This window comes from Budorcas taxicolor, chromosome 11 (genome assembly GCF_023091745.1).
Source record: "Budorcas taxicolor isolate Tak-1 chromosome 11, Takin1.1, whole genome shotgun sequence".
Classification (NCBI taxonomy): Eukaryota; Metazoa; Chordata; class Mammalia; order Artiodactyla; family Bovidae; genus Budorcas; species Budorcas taxicolor.
Window position 1 is genome coordinate 130,397,529 of NC_068920.1, and position 20,783 is coordinate 130,418,311.

Consider the following 20,783-nt stretch of genomic DNA (forward strand, 5'->3'; position numbering starts at 1 on the left):
CTGTTTTGTCTTTTCATGTTTAGGATTAAAAGGGAGAAGTCTTGATGATGGAGTTTACAATGGTTGATGTTTTCGAAAGCACAGATTAAAAATAATTTATGTCTTTGAAAGTAGTAAGACTTATTTTCTCAAATTTAAATTGAATTAGTAGCTCTCTGAACATATTCATTCCCATGCCAACTCTGAATTCAGTCGTACTGTTGACTGGTCTTTGAGAAGGGGTGTTACAGTACAAAGAGCATGGACTGCTGAACCAGACTGACCTAGATAGGGAACCCTGTCATGCCACTTGTCAGCTATGGGCTATTGCCCTAATCGTTTAATCTCCCTGGGTCAGTTTCCTTATGCATAAAACTGGAATACTTATTTATGACACAGGATTATTGTAAACTTATATTAAATAAATATCTAATGTGCCTTGTAATGCCGAACCCTCAATGAACTTTTATCGACTGAATTAACATTAAGCAAACAAGTTAGTGATATTTAATGTCAAATGAGATTTTGGACTCCATAGATAACTTTCCCCCTGTTATTAATTTTGTTTAGTTTTCAGGGTTAAATTCATTTTTATTTAAAAATGGGGGGGGGGGGGTGTGCCAAAACCTGGAAATAAAAATGTTTTAAGAGATTCAGCAAGAGAGAATTAGAAAGCAGTCAATTCTTTCTTTTTTTTTCTTAAACAATTGAATTAATTTTCTCACAGTTCTGGAAGCTTGAAGTCCAACATCAAGGTGTTGGCAGGTCTGGTTTCCTCTGAGTCTTCTCGCCTTGACTGTAGATGGTCATTTTCGGCCTATGTCTTCACATGGTGTTCCCTCTGGATTCTCATCTCTTCTTATGAGGACAGCAGTCATACTGGATTAGGGCTCACTCTAATGGCATTTAAGTAAATTACCTCTTTAAAGACCCTGTCTCCAAATACAGTCCCATTCTGAAGTATTTAAGGTTAGGACTTCAGTGCGTGAATTTAGTGGGCGGGGGCTGGGGGATGGTGTGGGAAATGAAATGTAGCCTATAACACCCCTCTACTCTGCCACTCCTGTTTTAGCAAAGGTCTTTCCCTGATAGCTCAGTTGGTAAAGACTCCGCCTGCAATGAAGAAGACCCCAGTCCCATTCCTGGGTGGGGAAGATCTCCTGCAGAAAGGATAGGCTAACCACCCCAGTATTCTGGCCTGGAGAATTCCATGGAGAAGTCCACGGGGGTCGCAAAGAGTCAGACCTGACTGAGCGACTTTCACTTGCCCATTTTAAGACACTAAAATTTTGCTTAGTTTTGAGGAGGGTAAAATACTTAAACTAAGTATTATATTTTAGTTATTGAAAACAATTCTGTTAAATGAGCACACGGTGGATGCAATCACTTTAATCTAGGGTGGCCTATTCCCAGGGCCTGGGGAGGACATGCAAGTAGTCAGAGCCCCGTCAAAAGGGACTCGCTAAGACCAGGGGAAGAAGGAGGCGGTCAGCCAGGAAAGGACAGTCACCTGGTGGTAGGTACAAATGCAATCTGTAAAACACATCTCGCGGCCAGTTTTACTGATGGTGACTGAGTGACGTTCCTGTTCCTGATGACTAGCGAGCTAACTCTGATACAAGACTTCAGCTTAGACAGCACTTTGACAGGCCGTGTCTCTGTTAATCCTCTCGTCCCCGGACGAGGCTGGTGGAGATGTGCCAGCGGTCAATTGTTTAGCCTGAACACATTCCAAAAAGGAAAACGCGCCCCCGTGCAGGAAAGGGTCCCACTCATGGGACGGACAGTCAGCGAGGACGGGCGGCCACCTCGCCTCCTCTGGAGACAAGCGCGGTAGCTGTGCTCTTCCCGCTCAATAGTTGTCCAGCCGAGGGAGGCTGCGTCACTGCTACGCGCAGCGAGAGGCGGAGCCTCGCCGGGCCTTCCGTCACTCGCCTGCGACTGCGCCTGCGCGGGTCGTCATGCTGTCAACCAGGTGTGTGGGTCTGGTCCTACTACCGCTGCGGCCCCTCCAGAGGTTTCCAGGATTCAGGACTTGTCTCTTCCTGCGCGGCCTTGGGCGAGAGTCCTTCGAGAGAGGCCGGTTACTGTGTTTTAAAGCCTCACCTAGAGACACGGCAAATGAAGAAGGAGAGCGCGAGGCGGCACAGAGGAAAGCCCCAGGCGCAGACTCGCCTCCATCTCTCCCTCCCCCTGTCCGGGGACTTGGGACCAGATGTCTATCGTCGCCGGAAAGCTTCGGACTCCCGACGCCGCGAGAGGAGTCACCCCCTCAAGAGAGCGAGGGCTCGAGTGGAGACCAGGGCCGGACGGATCCTGCACACCCGGGATCCGGGAGTCCCTCAGTGTCCGCCTTGGTCCAGCCTGCCACCAAGGACGAAATCTTTCACGTCTCCTCCTCCTGGTCCGCTTCCAGAGTGGTGCCTTTTCGGGTTGGGGAGCTGATTTTAGCTGAGACTGGGAAGAGAGAAACACAATTTAAAAAATTATTTAGGTTGAGCAACGCCGGACACTTAAATAGTAATTGGGGGACAGTCCCGTTCAGCGAGATCGTGGGGAAGTTTCCCGGCCAGATTCTGAGGAGTTCCTCTGGTAAGCACTTCATGCTGAGGAGGCCGGCATTGGAGGATTATGTGTTACTGATGCAAAGAGGGCCTGCCATAACGTATCCTAAGGTAATGCCATGGGAGTTACTAAGAGCAAAACGGATGCAGTACTACAGACCTGATTAATGTACTTAAAGCACCTCTGAGAATATTTCAAGTTTCTATTCTCACTTTTTTTTTTTTTAAACCAATGGCTATAACCAATGGCTATTACATATATTTTGATTTCTAATTCCAGGAAGAAACACCCAGATTTTAATTTTAACTTGGGAGCCTCGATTCTCTGATCTGTAAAGTGACTTACTATTATGGAGTGGTGTGGACTCACTAGGCATTTAATAAGAATATACATTTATTCCCCATAATACTTAAGTTTGCAGGTTCAGCCTTCAAGAGAATGTTGAACTCTTGGGGACAATTGTTTAGTACCACTGTGGTGATATTTTAAGCAGCATACTTAATGAGGTAAGTTATTAGAAGTTGTTCAGTCATTAAGCTGTGTCTGACTCAGCAACTCCACGGACTGCAGCATGCCAGGCTTCCCTGCCCTTCACTGTCTCCCTTAGTTTGCTCAAACTCATGTCCATTGATTGCGTGATGTTATCCAACCATCTCATTCTCTGTCTCCCCATTCTCCTCCTGCCCTCAATCTTTCTCAGCATTAGGATTTTTTCCCAATGATTACACTTTTCACATCAGGTGACCAAAATATATTTTATTAACAAAAGATTTATTACTATGCTTTTATCATTAGGGAAAAATGTTTGTATTAAAACAGCTAAAATTAGACACTAAACATAAAAGGGATATTCTTTAAAGGAAATTATCTACCAATTCCTTGTTACAGTTTTATATCCATTGCTAGTGGATTAATCATTCATCATAGTCACTGTCCTTGAGTAGAATGTTCATTTGTAATTATAACAACTCTTCCTCCAGTCCTAGATGAAGAATCATTCATTTTTTCTTCAGCAAATAACCACCAACTTTATACATTCAGGGCACTATTTTCGGGGAGGTGTAGTAGTGAACTATAGTCCTTGCTTTCAACATAGACCTCATGTCCTAGAGCAATGGTCCCCAACCTTTTTGGCACCAGGGACCGGATTCATGGAAGACAATTTTTCCACAGACTAGGATGGGGGTGGGGGGAGGTGTTTTGAGGTTGATTTAAGCACATTACATTTATTGTGTGCTTATTTCTATTATTATTACATTGTGATATATAATGAAATGTTTCTATGTCTTATATGAAAGAGCCAAGGAAACAGAATTGCTTCTCATGGGCATTTCATTGAAATGATTGCTGGAGCTGCCTCCCACTCCTGTGTGAAATTATCTGTGCCCCCTCCCACCTCTGCTCCCATGTGCCTGACAGATGGGAAAGGATATGTGTGTCTGAAAGACTTTGAATTTGTGACTGAAACTTTTTGAAGTGTACACCTTAAATATTATGTATATGTATCATTGGGTTCAAGTCTTAGTCCATCATTTCAGAAAATAAATTTTGGCTTTCAATTGGACCACTGTACCTGTTAAATATTAATAGTTTCTTATGCAGCCAAACCCATATTTAATACACAGTTTTTTGTGTGATTCAACAGAGGATCTTTTTTTTTTTTTAGAATTTTCACTGCAGCTTTTCCCAGAGAAGAAAAAGATAGTAAAAACTTAATTGATTTGCTGCTTATTAGCAACTTTGAAAGGTTTGCTATTGGGGGGAATGATGAAATAAAAGCTAACATTTACATTTTTCTCTCTATAGCATTTATAACAAATAGTGTAACAGTCAACTGCATGGTGTTTGGGAGTTCAGCATCAGTATTACTTGCCCACTTAATTCCTGGCTGTGTGACTTTGGGCAAATTACTTAAACTTTCTGATTTCTCATCCTTATAATGGCAATGGTGATCATTTTCTCATTATTATTCTGATTAAACAAGATAATATTTGAAAGCAGTTTGCATAGTTAACAGAAGCCTGGCACCTGGTGAAGTTTCAATAAACAGCTATTACTACTATCATCCATGATATTCCTGTTAACAAAACAATTCTTTAGTTATGAAATTTGGCAAATGTGTCCTGTCTGTTCCTGGTATCCTAATTCTAAATGAGAATTCATCATTTAATGCAGATTATGTAATAACTTCCTAACTTGTCTTTCTGCCTCTAATTTTTCTCAGTTCTAGTACATCCTGTATTGCCCTGACAGATGAGTCTTTATAAAATGCCATTTATATTACCTCAGTGACACATCCTAGTTACTTACCATGTTAAGTTTAAATGCTTTAGCCTGGATTCAGATAAGCAAACTGTGTTTTATTCTACCTCTTTTTTGTTGAAAGCTGTCCCTACCTTGTGACTGTTTCCTTACATTTTCTGTGTCTTTAAGCTAGGATAGTCTGCTGATTTCTCTCCTTTCTCTGAGCTCTTAATGTTACTTATTGTCTGTAATTTCAGTATTATACTTAAGTCCTTCTGTATTTGCTAATTGATTCCTCAATCTCTCATTTTGTCAAGTAAACTCTTGGTAGAAAGGGCGAGAGTTTAATCCTTTTTTTTCCCCTCCACTTTTCTCCAAGCCCAACATAGTATTTGAAGGAGTAGGTGCTTAGTACATATTTATTGGCCACACAATCACTCTTGCTGTATTTCAATCATAGGATATAAATATGATACTGTCGATGATGAATATCCACCCAGGTGATACTGTTTTGGAAGCTGGCTCGGGCTCTGGTGGAATGAGCTTATTTTTATCCAAAGCAGGTAAGAGATTAGGGTAAATGAATTGAATTTAGATGACAAAGAAAACATTCAATCTGTTCATAATAACAGAAAGTTAAATAGATACAGATGTTTCAGAAAATGTTCACATAACTTTGTGATAGAGAGCATTCTCCTTGAAATCAAATGTAAGCAATGATTTTTCTATTTTGTACATTTATTCGAGTCATTTTCTGTCTAACCCTCTCTCTCTTTGCTTTCTATTGCTCCTTCCATGCTTTTTTTTAAACTGAAATTTTTATTAGAACATAACACAGCTGCAGAAAAGTGCACAGATCATTAGTGTATACTTCATTGAATTTTTATGTAGTGACCACACTCATGTAGTTATTGCCCAGATCAAGATAGGGAATATTATTGTACTATTGAAACCTCAAATCCCTCTCAGTCCTTATCCTATCCAAAAGTAGAAGGTAACCACTACTCTGACTTTAATCACCATTGATGAATTTTGCCTGTTTTGAATCTTACGTAAAAGGAATCCTTGAGTACTATACGCTTTTGAATCAGGTTACTTTCATTCAATATTCTGTTTGTGAGGTTCAGTCATTGCATGTAGCAGTGGTTATTTCATTTTAGTTGCCATTTTGTGAGTAAAGCACAGTTTATCCATTCTGCTGTTGATAGGCATTTGAGTTGAATGTTGTAAACAGTGCTCCAGTGCTCCTCTGAACACTCTTGTGCTTGTCTTTTGGGGCACATGTGTACATGTTTTTGTTAATAATACTGCCAAATGAATACTCAGTATCAGAAACTATAGAAGGGGGAAAAGAGCTGTCAGCTGCTGGAGAAGAGTCATATACTATTAGAGGCAAAGAATTATCATTGTTCATGAATAAATTAATTAAACTATTAAAATAAAACTAGATCATGAAGAATTTTCCTTTCTTAGACCAAGTCTCTAAAAATTGTCAGTTGGTTAAAGTACTGCTTGAAGGTCAAAAATCAAGAGGTATATAGTAAACATAAATATCTGTTCATGTTACCACCACTTGAATTCTGGTTACTGTTGTAGCTGATTACTGCTCCTTTTGGCCACTGAATTCCTCTGATTGTCAAGGTTGCTTTGGCTTGTTTGACTGCCTCTGCGGTGTTCCCTTTCTCACCTAATAATAGACAGCACTCTCTTTGGATAAATTAAAAAAAAAATCATTCATGTTGTTTTTATTAGTGTATTCTTTTTAAGCTAATAAACATTGTTAGAGCAATTGTAGGTGTATGTGGGTAGATTTTATAAAGATTACAGATAGACATATATTGAATTAAACTTAAACCTTTTGTTTTTTGACCTAATGTCATCACATACAAACATAATCCAGCTTATACTGGGTCAGGAAATTCATTTTGGGCTCCCCACATCTTTTGTTGCACTCTTTTCTGTGCATAAAGGCAGCCATTTCTTCACAGTCTGTGACTGATTCCTAAATGCATTTGACAAAAATATAAAAGTTTGTGAGATAGGAGTGTCCATATTTCTAATAGCTATAGTGGGAGGAGGGTCACATAGCATGAATAATCCCAACCTATGAGTGATCAAGAAATCATTGCTTATTTACCTTCAGGATGGATATTTTTGCTCCATAATTTTCTAAACGGTTAGCTTATGCTATTAACATTAATTTTTATCCCTTGAGAACATGATGAATTACAGCTGGACTTACATTTTAAAGACACATGCTGGAATTTAAACTCATTTTAACTATAGACTGATTGACCTGGGACAGCCTCCAAATCAAATCACCTCATATAGAGAGTGATAGAAAATTAATTGCTGTATTTAAAATGTAGTAGTTTTCTGTGAGACTGCAGTATTACTATGATAGTTTGAAAGTTTTTCAGACACACACAAAAATACAAGTATCTTTGAAAGTGAAGTGAAAGTGGCTCAGTCTAATTTGACTCTTTGTGACCCTGGAATTTTCCAGGCCAGAATACTGGAGTGAGTAGCCTTTCCCTTCTCCAGGGGATCTTCCCAACCCGGGGATTGAACCCAGGTCTCCCACATTGCAGGCAGACTCTTTACCAGCTGAGCCACAAGGGAAGCCCCAAGTATCTTTTAAGTATCCAAAAGGCCTAATTTCATCCTAACAAAAGACATGCAAGTTAAAACTATAGTGATAAACTGTATGCAATTTTTAGGTTAATAAAAAGTTTGATAACTGTTGGAGACAGTATGGAGAAATAGGCACTCTAATACATTATTGGTCAAATGTAAATTGGTATCATCTTTTTGGAGAACAATTTGGTAATAATTTTCAAAATAAAAAAAAATTCACATATCCTTTGAGTCAGCAATTCCATTTTTAGGACTTTATCCTATATATATATAACTGGCTTATGTTTACAAAGACCTAGGCAAAATAATTGTCACTGGGGTATTGTTTGTAATTGCGTAAGATGAGAAACAAGCTAAATGTTCTTTGGCAGGTGACTGGTTAAATAAACATAGCCATACAAGGGAACAGAAGAGCTCTTTTAAAAAATTCAGTAGATCGTTAATCACTGAAATGCCATTGGTAAATAAGAAAGGTACAGGACAGTATGTATGATGGGACACTGTGTTAAAAACAGAAAAAGAGATACTTGCACACTTGTAGAGGCACCGACTATCTTGGGAAGGGTAAATAACTGTGGTGATATGGTTGCCTCTGAAGAGGGAGACTGACTGGGGATTTGGGATAGGATAGAGACTTTTTAAATCTTGAACCACTTGAATCATTTTTTCACGCCCATGAAATATCTTTGAAAAATAAATTTTTGACATTTTTAATAAACTGATTTATACTATATACTGTCATAATTTGTTTTTAATTAAGTTGGATCACAAGGACGAGTCATAAGTTTCGAAATTCGAAAGGACCACCACAAACTGGCTATGAAGAATTATAGGCACTGGTGTGATTCATGGAAAATAAGTCATGTAGAAGATTGGCCAGACAATGTAGATTTTATTCATAAGGATATTTTAGGAGCAACCGAGGACATACAATCTTTAACATTTGATGCGGTAAGTTTTCTAAAGTGGGTCCTATGATATTACCTAATACTGAGTACAAAGGAAACAAAGACCACACTTCTTTTGTATGGAAAAGGATCTTCCTTCATTATTTGTCCAATTTCCATTTCTAAGAGTGGGAGGAATATTTTCTTTTAATATCGTGGTGGGATTTAGAGCAGAGATATATACTGAATTAGGTGCCAGAGTTGTTAATAAATGTGCCTATGCCGTGCGTGCCATGCTCAGCCACTTCTGACTCTTTGCAACCCCTGGACTGTAACTCGCAAAGTTATGTGAAGCAAGAACTTCCAGAGGCACAGCTGGGTTTAGAAAAGGTAGAGGAACCAGAGATCAAATTACCAACATTTGCTGGATCATAGAAAAAGCAAGGGAATTCCAGAAAATCATCCACTGCTGTTTCATTGACTATGCTAAAGCCTTTAACTGTGTGGATCACAACAAACTGGAAAACTGTTAGAGAGATGAGAATACCAGACCATCTTACCTGTCTGCGGGTCAAGAAGCAACAGTAAGAAACTTACATGGAACAACTGACTTGTTCAAAATTGAGAAAGGAGCATGACAAGGCTGTTTATTGTCACCCTGTTTATTTAAGTTATATACAGAGTCCATCATGTGAAATGCCAGGCTGAATGAGTTATGAGCTGGAATCAAGATTTCTGGAGAGATATCAACAACCTCAGATATGTAGATGATACACTTTAATGGCAGAAAGTGAAGAGGAACTAAAGAGCCTCTTTTGATGAGGGTCAAAGAGGAGAGTGAAAAAGGCAGCTTAAAACTCAATATTAAAAAAACTAAGATCATGGCATCCAGCGTCACCACTCCATGGCAAATAGAAGGGGAAAAGTTTGAAACAGTGATAGATTTCCTCTTCTTGAGCACTAAAATCACTGCAAATGGTGACTGCAGCCATGAAATTAGATGACTGCTTCTTGGCAGGAAAACTATGACAAACCTAGATGGTTTATTAAAAAGCCAAGACATCACTTTGCCAACGAAAGTCCATATAATCAAGGCTGTGGTCTTTCCAGTAGCCATGTATGGATGTGAGAGCTGGACAATAAAGAAGACTGAGTGCCGAAGAACTGATGTCTTTGAACTGTGGTGCTGGAGAAGACAATTGAGAATCTCTTGGACAGTGAGGAGATCAAATCAGTCAATCTTAAAGGAAATCAACCCTGAATACTCATTGGAAGGACTGATGCTGAAGCTGAAGCTCCAATCCTTTGTCCACCTGATGCAAAACAGCTGTCTCACTGGAAAAGACCTTGATGCTGGGAAAGATTGAAGGCAGAAGAGTGTGAGAGAGGGTGAGATGGGGGTCGGCATCACTGATTCAGTGAATAAACTTGGGCAAACTTTGGGAAATGGTGAGAGACAGGGAAGCCTGGTGTGCTGCAGTCCACGGAGTTGCAAAGAGTTGGACACAACTGGGCTACTGAACAACAACAGACACTGAATATAGCTCCCTGTGTTTATACAGTAGGACCTTGTTGTTTAGATTATCTATTTTATATATAATAGTTTGTATCTGGCAATCCCAAACTCCTACTTTATCACTCCCACCTGTTTCTCATTTGGTAACCATAAGTTTGGTTTCTATGCATTAGCAGTAGGATGAATTTGAGAAATACTAAGAGATAGATTTGTAGGACTAGGTGATTTTAATCCAAACAGAAGCATCATAAGTCTACAGATTCTTAAAAGAGAATTCAAGGTAAAGAAAATAATGACTCTAAATTTCTGATTTGAGTGGCTAATGAATGGTAATACTGTTAAGAGCTTTGGATCGGCAGGCTGCTTGGTAGTCTGACTTTTGGTCCTTGTCAATAATATAAGACTACAATCAAAGAAATCCATTTATGTCTACAATGTTGGCCCCTTGATTAGTCATTGAGATCTTTACTTGGATATCTAATAGGCATCTTAAACTCACGTCCAAATCTGAATTCTCAAATATTTCTCCCCAGGCTTGTTCTTCCCATTGTCTTAGTCATTTTCCTCAATAGTAAATGAGGAAAATTTACTCTATTCTTTCAGTAGCTTAAGCTAAAAACATTGAATTTATCCTTACTTCTCTCATATCTCACAGCCAGTCCTAATTGAAATTGGCTCTGTCTTATCCCATTCAATGCTATTTGCTATTGCAAGTCTTTCCTTGCCCAAGTCAGAATATACTTAATGCCACTGAACTATGTACACTTGAAATGCCAAGTTTTATGGTATGTTTACGACACTCAAAAAAGTTTAGAAAGTCAGATCATGTCTAAAACTCTCCAGTGGCTTCTCTCTTCATGAATAAAGCTAAAGTCTGTAAGATTCTGCATAATTTTTCCCTCCCCCGTTTCCACCACATCCCCATCATCTGAGAACTCTCTCTTGCCACTTTCCCACTTTTGTCCCCACTGCAGCGATAGTAGCCTTCTCAGACTCACCAAATACGCTTCAGCCTCAGAGCATTTGTATTTGCTCTTCTCTCCATCTGGAGTACACTTCCCCCCTAAATTTCCACACGGTGAGCTTAATCACTTTCTTCAGGTCTCTCCATGACCAGCTTATGTATAAAATTAGCACTTCCTTTCCTTGCCCTGTCATTCTGTCCTTCATATTCTCCTTTATAATCTTGTAGTTCATGTCACTCATTACTCCCTGAATTACATATTTATTGAATTTTTGTTTAATGCCTATCCCTTAATTAGAATATAAGTTCCTATGAAACAAAATAGAATGTAAGCTCCCATTTTATTTTTACCACTTAGCAAGATACTTGGCACATGGAAGTTGCTCAATAAATATTTGGTTAATAAACTATTAATGAATGATGACCTATTATTTTTTTAAAAAAACGTGAACAGAATACTTTCTAATTTAGTAAATTTAAGGATGTGCCAACTAGATTAGATTTCTGGAGTTATCAGTAAGTCAGTTATTTTCTATTTTGGCTATTTATTTTTGTTTTCAATGAAATTTTTTTGAAAATTTCACTTTCTCATTGTATTCATTTGACATCTTTTGAGTATATAGCCTTGTATTCTGCAATTGAATGAAGAGTAAAGAAATAAGGGACATGATTCTTATATTTTAGAGTCTCTAAAATTAATATTCAGAAGTTTTCTTTTGAACATAAAAATACACATTTGACATAGTGTGAATTTCTATTGCAAAAGGCTGAAATAAAGCATTGAAATTTTATATATACAGTGGACCTTTGAACAACACGAAGTTTAGAGGCAACAATCCTGCTTGCAGTCAGAAATCTGAGTATAACTTACAGTCAGGACTCCCTCTCCATGGTTCCATTATATCCAAGGGTTCTACATCTTCAGATTTAACCAAATGTAGATCGTGTAGTTCTGTAGTGTTTACTATTGAAAAAATCCTTGTGTAAGTGGACCTGCACAGTTCAAATCCATATTATTCAAGGGGCAACTCTGTGTGTGTTTATGTATACAAGAAGCTAAAGATTCCTGTATTATCAATATTGTCAAGTACAAGACTTGCCATTAGTTTTTATGTAGTCAAGAATTATGACAAAATGTATAATAAATGTGCCTTTTTGAGAGAAGTAAAATGATCATCATCAGTACTGTATTCTAAAAAGTGAAATACTTTAAGTGGGTATTTTAACTGCTTTCTCAAAGTGTATCATTTTACCACAATAAGAAATACATGTTTTATTTAAACAAAACTCAGTCTGATTCTCTTTCCCCACTATAGGTAGCTTTGGATATGTTGAATCCTCAAGTTGCTTTGCCTGTTTTATTCCCAAATCTTAAACAGGGTGGTATATGTGCCGTATATCTAGCAAAGTGAGTAATGTGGCTGTTCTTTTTTGTAATGTTATTTTTTTTAATTTATTTTTAATTGCAGGATAATTGCTTTACAATATTGTGTTGGTTTCTGCCATATATCAACATAAATCAGCCATAGTTTAATGTTATTTTAAACACACTTTTGTTTTAAAACTGAGTTAGATGTATATTTTATCTAGTAAAACTGTTATGAAAGAGCATATGTCCCAAATTTAGTTATATTTCTGGTTAAATCATTCTTTACATAAACAGTAATATAAGATGGCTAGTTCTTCTGACAATTTAGAAGAAAAGTTTTTAAAAGTGTAATCTATATTTTTTTATTTAGTATTCTCTTTTGTGCCCTAACTTGCGTTTTTACTTTTTTCCCCCATCTTGATTTCAGTATAGCATTTAAATTGGGATAAGTGGTATAATGAACTTAAAGTTATTGCTGTAGTAGAAGTTTAAAGTACATTTTTCACTTTTTTGAAAGCATCACACAGGTTATTGAACTTTTAGATGGAATTCGCATCTGTGAACTTGCCCTCTCATGTGAAAAGATAAGTGAAGTTATTGTCAGAGATTGGTTGGTTTGCCTTGCAAGACAGAAAAATGGAATTTTAGCTCAAAAAGTAGAACCTAAAATCAACACAGATTTACAAGCACACTCTCAAGAAAAAGTTAGAATTGAAGGTGAGATGTTTCAATATGATGACCATGGTGAGCTTCGATTCTATTTTATGCATGTGTTTGCAATAATAAATGGAGAATATATTCCTGAGTGTATGAGTAATACATTATAAAAATATTTCTCAGGGATTTATTATTTTATCCTATGGAAATTGAAATGTATTTATTCTATTAAGTTAAAATCTCTAAGAGAAAGAATCATGACTTTTCCTGCCTTTTATGTAAAACTCTGATACCTTTGAAGAATTGAACTTCTTATAATATTCATATTTGTGATAAGGGGGTTGGCTTATGAAATACTTTAAATATACTAAAGAATGTTTTAAATTTAGATCAGTGATTATCACTGAAGGGAAAGAATTTAATAGGACTTGGTATGCAAATAGCTAATATTCCAAAAAGCAACTTCTAGTATGCTGCTGGAATTTTTCCAAGAACTAAATTTAGTTCCTTATTGCATGTACACATTATTTAGACCATAAACAAGTTTTCAGTCATCTATAGATTTATGATATTGGCTTATTCATTTGGTAATAAAACCATATATAAAGTTTATCATGTAATCCTCGACAAGTTGTTTCTGTAAGATAACTGTCAGAATAGCTCCAAAACAAACACTAAAAAAAAAAAAAAACCTGAGAGAAAAAACTTACAAGAAAGGGACAGTAATTTGTTGTTTAACAGTTTTGTAAACAAATTATCAAATATTTTATGTTGCTTATAATACATATTTTGTTCTATAACAGAAGAATCACATTCTGATTTTCCCTATGGATCGTTTCCCTATATTGCTAGACCTATACACTGGCAAATTGGTCATACAGGTGAGTAATTTTTTTCAGGCTATATTATATGGTGTTTTCTTCTCATTATTGCAATCACCTTACCTTTTTCTCCCCTTAATTTAGCTTTTCTTGTCAAGTTGAGGAAGTGCAAACCACAACTTAACTGAGTACCTCAGATGACAACTGATTTGAAGACTTGAAAAGTATCAAAATAGAACTTTATATTGCAAATCACTACTTTCATAGATTGGTATTTTTAGCTATCACTATGATTTGTATAACTTTTACATGTAACTTTGAAAAGTAATAAAAGCTGGAGAAACATGTAACATTTCAAAACTGCTTAAATGTCTCATTTTGACACTTGTCTTGCAGTTTGGCATTTTGTAGTAAATGATTCCAAGTTGGTTTAGTTGAGCCATTTCATTCTTCACTTCCTGTAAACCACTCCATAGATTTGTCTTTCTTCATGAAATTAGTTTTCTTTTCTTTGTTTGATTGATGGTCATTGGCTACCAAAATAAAATATGCATTTTGAGGTAAATTTTATGTATCTGTGTATTTTAAATATATACCTTAATGGCTTGTATGTATCTTAAAAAATAACAAGTCTAGGCTATAGTAAATAATAGGGGAAAAATGATAATGATATCACTTTCTTTAAAATTGTAACAAAAGATGTAACAATTCTTGACTCTCTTTTGCCCTTCACAGAATTATTTTAACAGTTTGAAAGAACATCAGAATTATTCTGTTATGTAAGTCAAATGTTTGTGGAGTTCCCTGGCGGTCCAGTTGTTAGAGCTTGGCACTTTCACTGCCATGGCCCAGGTTCAGTCCCTGGTCAGGGTACTAAAATCTTGCAAGCTGCATGATGCAGCTAAAATAAAGTTTGGAGAGATACACTTTATATATATGAACTAATTAGGACTAGATTTTATTATTCATAGGTACCAGTCATTTAGCATTTACCATGTGCCTTACATGTCTTAAGGACTTTATAATGTCTTTTTATTTAATATGTGTTGCTCATCCTTATCCGTATTTTACAGATAAACATAAGCTTAGAGTTATTATTTAAATACAGATTTTTATAGGTTTTGAAGTAGTGCCTGTAAGGATAAATGCTACTTATCTCTTAGGCTAGAACTACTTAATATACATATCCTAAAAAACATTTTACATACTTTTCATTATGTGGAAAAATCTAGTCTAAAATCTCTGCCTTTTTAGATTTTATACCATGTAATAGAGATAGACATGAGAAAAATCACACAAATATAAAACTAAAACTGTTGTAAATGCTTCAGAAAAGTACAGGGTACAATAGAGATTTTGATCAGGTAAAGTAATTACCTGTGCAAGTGACAATTGAGCCAAGACCTGAAGGGTAGGTAAGAGTTAATTACAGCAAGGGAAATGAGCACAAAAAGGGTCAGTGATATTGTGGTTGACTGAAAAGAGACTGAAAAGAAGGTAGGGGTCAAGCCATGCAGGATCTTGTAGACCTGTTATGGAGTTGGTCTAACCCAAGAAAAATGGGGTGCTACTGAAGGGTTTAGTGAAGTAAGGGGTAACATGCTTAGATCTGTGTTTTGAAAAAAAAAATCACTTTGGTTGCATTTAGAGAAGTGATTAAATCATAAGCACAGAAGTCTTCTCATACTATTTCTGTGTGGTAGGTATCTGAACACTCATATAATAATAATGGCTTTAAAGTTTTTATAAGATTTCCAGGTGTATAGAAGTTCTAACATACATTTTTAAATTCCGTCATGGAATACTCCCCATTCTTCTGCCCTTCTATTTTACTGCTAGTGAAATTCTGTCCTTCATTTATTGTTTTGAACACAGGCCCTAATTGTACTTTTTGGAGAAGGGGATGACTTAAAGAAGAGAGAAAAGTTGTACTTTCTCCTGTTTCATGTAGAATAATTGGTTTGGTACACTGCTCAGTAGACGTTGAACTGAACAAGGAGTTGAAAACAAAACTACAGAAGCAAACAAACATTTATTTGTATATTTAATCAAAGTCCAGTTTAAGCCCTTTATCCATCTCTTCATTGAATACTAAGCATCTTTATAATTCAGTTTGTGGAACAGATGCCTTCTTCTAAAGTTAGCTTTCTCGGTTCATGTCTGGCCCTCATTTACCATAAAATACTTCTAAAGATCTGTGACTGACTCACAACTGTCTTCCTAGTAACTTTCAGAAATCCTGACTTTTCCACCCAGTAAATGGTCAGTAAAAGTTTGCTGATGGCTTTGAAGCCTACACTGGATCAGGTATTATTTCATCAATGTTGACTTGGTTGTTCTAGGGGGAAATGTAAGTATGTAGCTCATGGATTGTGGAAAACTTTGATTTTGAACTTACTTCAGAATCAGTAGGAAAGTTAAGTTTCTGTGTTTATGCAAAAGCAGGTATTTTTTAAAAGTCTGTTAGCAGTGTCTGAGTATTTAAAGGAAGGAAAACCATTAAATGAGAAATTTCATAGTAATACATAGTGTACAACTATGAGGTGATTAGAATATACAACTAGGAATGGTGGAACAGAGAATCTAAAAAATTATTGTAAAGGAAGAACCAGATAAGCTGGTGGTTCACTGGATGTAGAGGGAGAGAAGCTATATATACTCAAACTTTCATCCACTGTTCAGAAGCCCTTTCCCTTATTTCTCTGGGCTGGACAGGATTCAGTCAACACCCAGCTCATAAATTACTTCCTTGGAACAGGCTGCACTATATCTTTTACCCGGCAGAGTTAATTTTGAAATCTTTTGTGCTCGTAAATGTTGATTATATAATTAGCATTGGTAATTTATAAGCCCTGATTATGCCTTCATTAAGGATTTTTAAATGGGATGACTAGAACAGTGGTAATGACAGAAGTAAATAAGCAAATTCAGAGAATGATTTATTTTTGAGGGAAAATTACTTGCTTTTAGATTATATAGCAGTTGGAATGTCTCCTGCCTGCCTACAGGACCCAGGAGTAAGGTTTGGTATATTGCTTTCTTTCCCTTGGCTTCACTCTAAACTCTGGGGAGTCCTCAGATAATACATAATAATATGTACCCATGTTTCAGATAGATGAGCCTAAAATAGCTTAAGGTAATTTAGTTGGTATAAACACGTACTATCTCTTCAGATAAACTGGGTTCCGTCTTGGTGTTTTTGTTGTTGCTGCTTTACTATGCAACCGTGACTTTTCTGAGTTTGTTTATTCATCAGTAAAATGAATGTCATACTGCCACTTCAGGATTTCTTGGTGAAGTCAAGTGTTAAATGAGAAGGATTTACTTCTGAGGAAAAATTATTTGTTTAAACCTTTATAAGGTAGCTTAGCACATGATTGGTGATTGTGATGCATGTAAATTTGTACAGAATGCTTCATCTATCTCCCACAACCTTATCAAAATCAACTATTTTATTCTTAATAAATGTTATAAATGTTTATATAAACTTGTTGTTGAACATGTTGTTTTGAGAAAAAAAAATGTTAAGGTAGAAAAACATGATCTTAACCTGCAAAGCAAGAAGTTGCTTATATTTGAAAGAAGGATGGAAGCATGGATACCATCTATCGCTAGTTTTAGCATAAAAGCCCAGAGCAGAGCATCAGTTCTTTGTATCTCTCCTGGAGAATGAATTGTCTGCAATGAATTGTCTGCAACCACAAACCTTAGGTGATTCCAACAACCTTATGTGAACTGGAGGAAGAGAATTTTGCTGAATAGAGGACACTACTGGCATCAACAGCTGCTGAGGCAGTAAGAGAATGACCACAGTCCTGATCTTATCATGTTATCCTTAAACCTCCCCAGCCCCAATTAGCTCACTCTCTTGTTAAACCTATTGAGGGAAAATGAATATAAATGTTTATTGGTCAAATGTATGTATCAACAATAATTTTTCTTTGTATTGCCTACCCTCTGTCATCCTGAAACAATAGGTTTTACATTAGCCTTGAGTTAATACTGAGAACAAAACAGAAATGAGAAAGTAACTGTTTCTTCCTATATAGGACTTATATATCCTAAGCCAGGGTGTCAGAGTGTTCATCCAGAAACAGATGAAAGCACGATTCCATTTACAATTGCCCTAAATCAAGTGCCCCCCTTTTCACCTAAAATCCGTCAAAGACCTGTTTTTTTTTTTTTTCCCTCTCCTTGAAGCAAGCTGACTGGCAGAGCTTCTTCCTCCCTTGCTGCACTCTGATTTCCTGTTGAAATATCAAAGTCTAAGCATAGGCTGTGACTACTCTTGATATCTGAGGGGCTAGTTTGAATAAAATATAAGTGCTTCTGTTCTTCTTTCTTTAAATATTTGTTCAAATTGTGGTTGGAATTCTCTTCTAGTTCATACAGCCTTCCATCAGGGACTTCGTTCTTAATGCTTTCATCAACTCCTTAGTCCTTGGCAGTCAGCTAGGACTTCTGTGGCAACTTATTTTTACCACAGAAGGCAGGATTTCATCAAAGAGATCAGTATAGCATCATTAGAATTCAGGCTGTAGTAGATTCAGACCTGGGTTCAAGTGTCACTCTTATCACCTTAGGGAAAGTATTTAACCTCTCTAAGCCTCTGCCTCCTTATCTACAAAGTGGAAATACTAATATTTACCTTAGGCTTGGCTGTGAGTATTAAGTGAGGTTATGAATGTAAAACAATCAGCACATTGCATGGAACATTTTAAACATCTAGTAAATCTTACCTGTTATGAGGATAAAAGAGTATAAGCAAAAAGCTGGGAGAGAGGAGGGATACTTAAAGGCAACTCTTATTTTATAAGGTCCTATTTACCCTCCAATATGAGTGAACGAATAAAAATTACACTTGAAGATGTTACAAGGGAAGAGACTAAACGATCAGTCAAAATATTTAGTGATTACTATGGCCAGTGAAAGTGAAAGTGTTAGTTGCACAGTCGTGTCTGACTTTGTGACCCCCATGGACTGTAGCCCACCAGGCTCCTCTGTCCATGGAATTCTCCAGGAAGGAATACTAGAGTGGGCTGCCATGCCCTTCTCCAGGAGATCTTCCCAACCCAAGGATTAAACCCAGGTCTCCCAAATTGCAGGCAGATTCTTTACCGTCTGAGCAAGGAAGGGAACAATGACAGGCATGACTCTTACCTTCAAGAGTCTTAAGAGATTAGTTTCTCTTTTAGTAAAACTTCAGTAGCTACTGCTATAAGGATGTGGTAAAAATAAATAGGTGATATTCTGAAATAATGAGCCGTAAGAAATTGCAGTCCTATGTTCAGATGGGTGAAAATCTGGGACAAAGGTACTATAAGAAGTAAAAAGGATCACTGCTGCTAGAATATTATTCTGGTTCTGTTTCAAATTGGGAAATGTCAGAGAAAAACAACCTTTCTAAATATAATTTAAATGGAAATTAGAATGTGGTTGACTCAATGTATTTCCATTTCATGGTTCAGTTCAGTTCAGTTGCTCAGTCGTGTCCAACTCTTTGCAACCCCATGAACTGCAGCACACCAGGCCTCCCTGTCCATCACCAACTCCCCGAGCTTACCCAAACTCATGTCCATTGAGTCTGTGATGCCATCCAACCATCTTATCCTCTGTCATCCCCTTCTCCTCCTGCCCTAAATCTTTCCCAGCATCAGGGTCTTTTCAAATGAGTCAGCTCTTTGCAGCAGGTGGCCAAAGTATTGGAGTTTCGGCTTCAACATCAGTCCATCCAATGAACACCCAGGACTGATCTCCTTTTGGATGGACTGGTTGGATCTCCTTGCAGTCCGAGACTCTCAAGAGTCTTCTCCAACACCACAGTTCGAAAGCATCAATTCTTCGGTGCTCAGCTTTCTTTATAGTTCAACTCTCACATCCATACATGACTACTGGAAAAATCATAGCCTTGACTAGACAGATCTTTGTTGACAAAGTAATGTTTCTGCTTTTCAGTATGCTGTCTAGGTTGGTTATAACTTTCCTTCCAAGGAGTAAGTGTCTTTTAATTTCATGGCTGCAATCACCATCTGCAGTGATTCTGGAGCCCAGAAAAATAAAGTCAGCCACTGTTTCCCCATCTATTTGCCATGAAGTGATGGGACCGGATGCCATGATCTTTGTTTTCTGAATGTTGAGCTTTAAGTCAACTTTTTCACTCTCCTCTTTCACTTTCATCAAGAGGCTCTTTAGTTCTTCGCTTTCTGTCATAAGGGTGGTGTTATCTGCATATCTAAGATTATTGCTGTTTCTCCCAGCAATCTTGATTCCAGCTTGTGCTTCATCCAGCAGAGCATTTCTCATGATGTACTCTGCATATAAGTTAAATAAGCAGGGTGACAGTATACAGCCTTGACATACTCCTTTTCCTATTTGGAACCAGTCTGTTGTTCCATGTCCAGTTCTAACTGTTGCTTCCTGACCTGCATATAAGTTTCTCAAGAGGCAGGTCAGGTGATCTGGTTTTCCCATCTCTTTCAGAATTTTCCAGTTTATTGTGATCCACACAGTCAAAGGATTTGGCATAGTCAACAAAGCAGAAATAGATGTTTTTCTGGAACTCTCTTGCTTTTTAGATGATCCAGCAGATGTTGGCAATTTGATCTCTGGTTCCTCTGCCTTTCCTAAAATCAGCTTGAACATCTGGAAGTTCACGGTTCACATATTGCTGAAGCCTGGGTTGGAGAATTTTGAGCATTACTTTACTAGCATGTGCTGCTGCTGCTGCTGCTAAGTCACTTCAGTCATGACTGACTCTGTGTGACCCCACAGACGGCAGCCCACCAGGCTCCCCCATCCCTGGGATTCTCCAGGCAAGAACACTGGAGTGGGTTGCCATTTCCTTCTCCAGTGCATGAAAGTGAAAAGTGAAAGGGAAGTCACTCAGTTGTGTCCGACTCTTCGCGACCCCATGGACTGCAGCCTACTAGGCTCCTCTGTCCATGGGATTTTCCAGGCAAGAGTACTGGAGTGGGGTGCCATCGCCTTCTCCGTTACTAGCATGTGAGATAAGTGCAATTGTGCAGTAGTTTGAGCATTCTTTGTCATTGCCTTTCTTTGGGATTGGAATGAAAACTGACCTTTTCCAGTCCTGTAGCCACTGCTGTTTTCCAAATTTGCTGGCATATTGAGTGCAGCACTTTCA

At 37.5% G+C, this 20,783-nt stretch overlaps 2 protein-coding genes across 2 annotated transcripts in view; one reads left to right on the forward strand and one right to left on the reverse strand.

Moving 5' to 3' along the window:
• The first annotated feature begins 1,934 nt into the window (after positions 1–1,934).
• On the forward strand, positions 1,935–14,102 carry TRMT61B (tRNA methyltransferase 61B). The gene is made up of 7 exons (XM_052649142.1): positions 1,935–2,654; positions 5,249–5,351; positions 8,186–8,376; positions 12,109–12,200; positions 12,679–12,905; positions 13,622–13,699; positions 13,784–14,102. Exons 1-7 carry the CDS (start codon positions 1,941–1,943, stop codon positions 13,825–13,827), a joined length of 1,449 nt encoding a protein of 482 aa, XP_052505102.1. The 5' UTR covers positions 1,935–1,940; the 3' UTR covers positions 13,828–14,102.
• Positions 14,084–20,783, reverse strand: part of SPDYA (speedy/RINGO cell cycle regulator family member A) — a 33,329-nt gene continuing 26,629 nt past the window's right edge. Inside the window, exon 7 of the mRNA XM_052649141.1 lies at positions 14,084–14,172. Coding sequence (XP_052505101.1) covers positions 14,084–14,172 — 89 coding nt within the window. The remainder of the gene's footprint in view (positions 14,173–20,783) is intronic.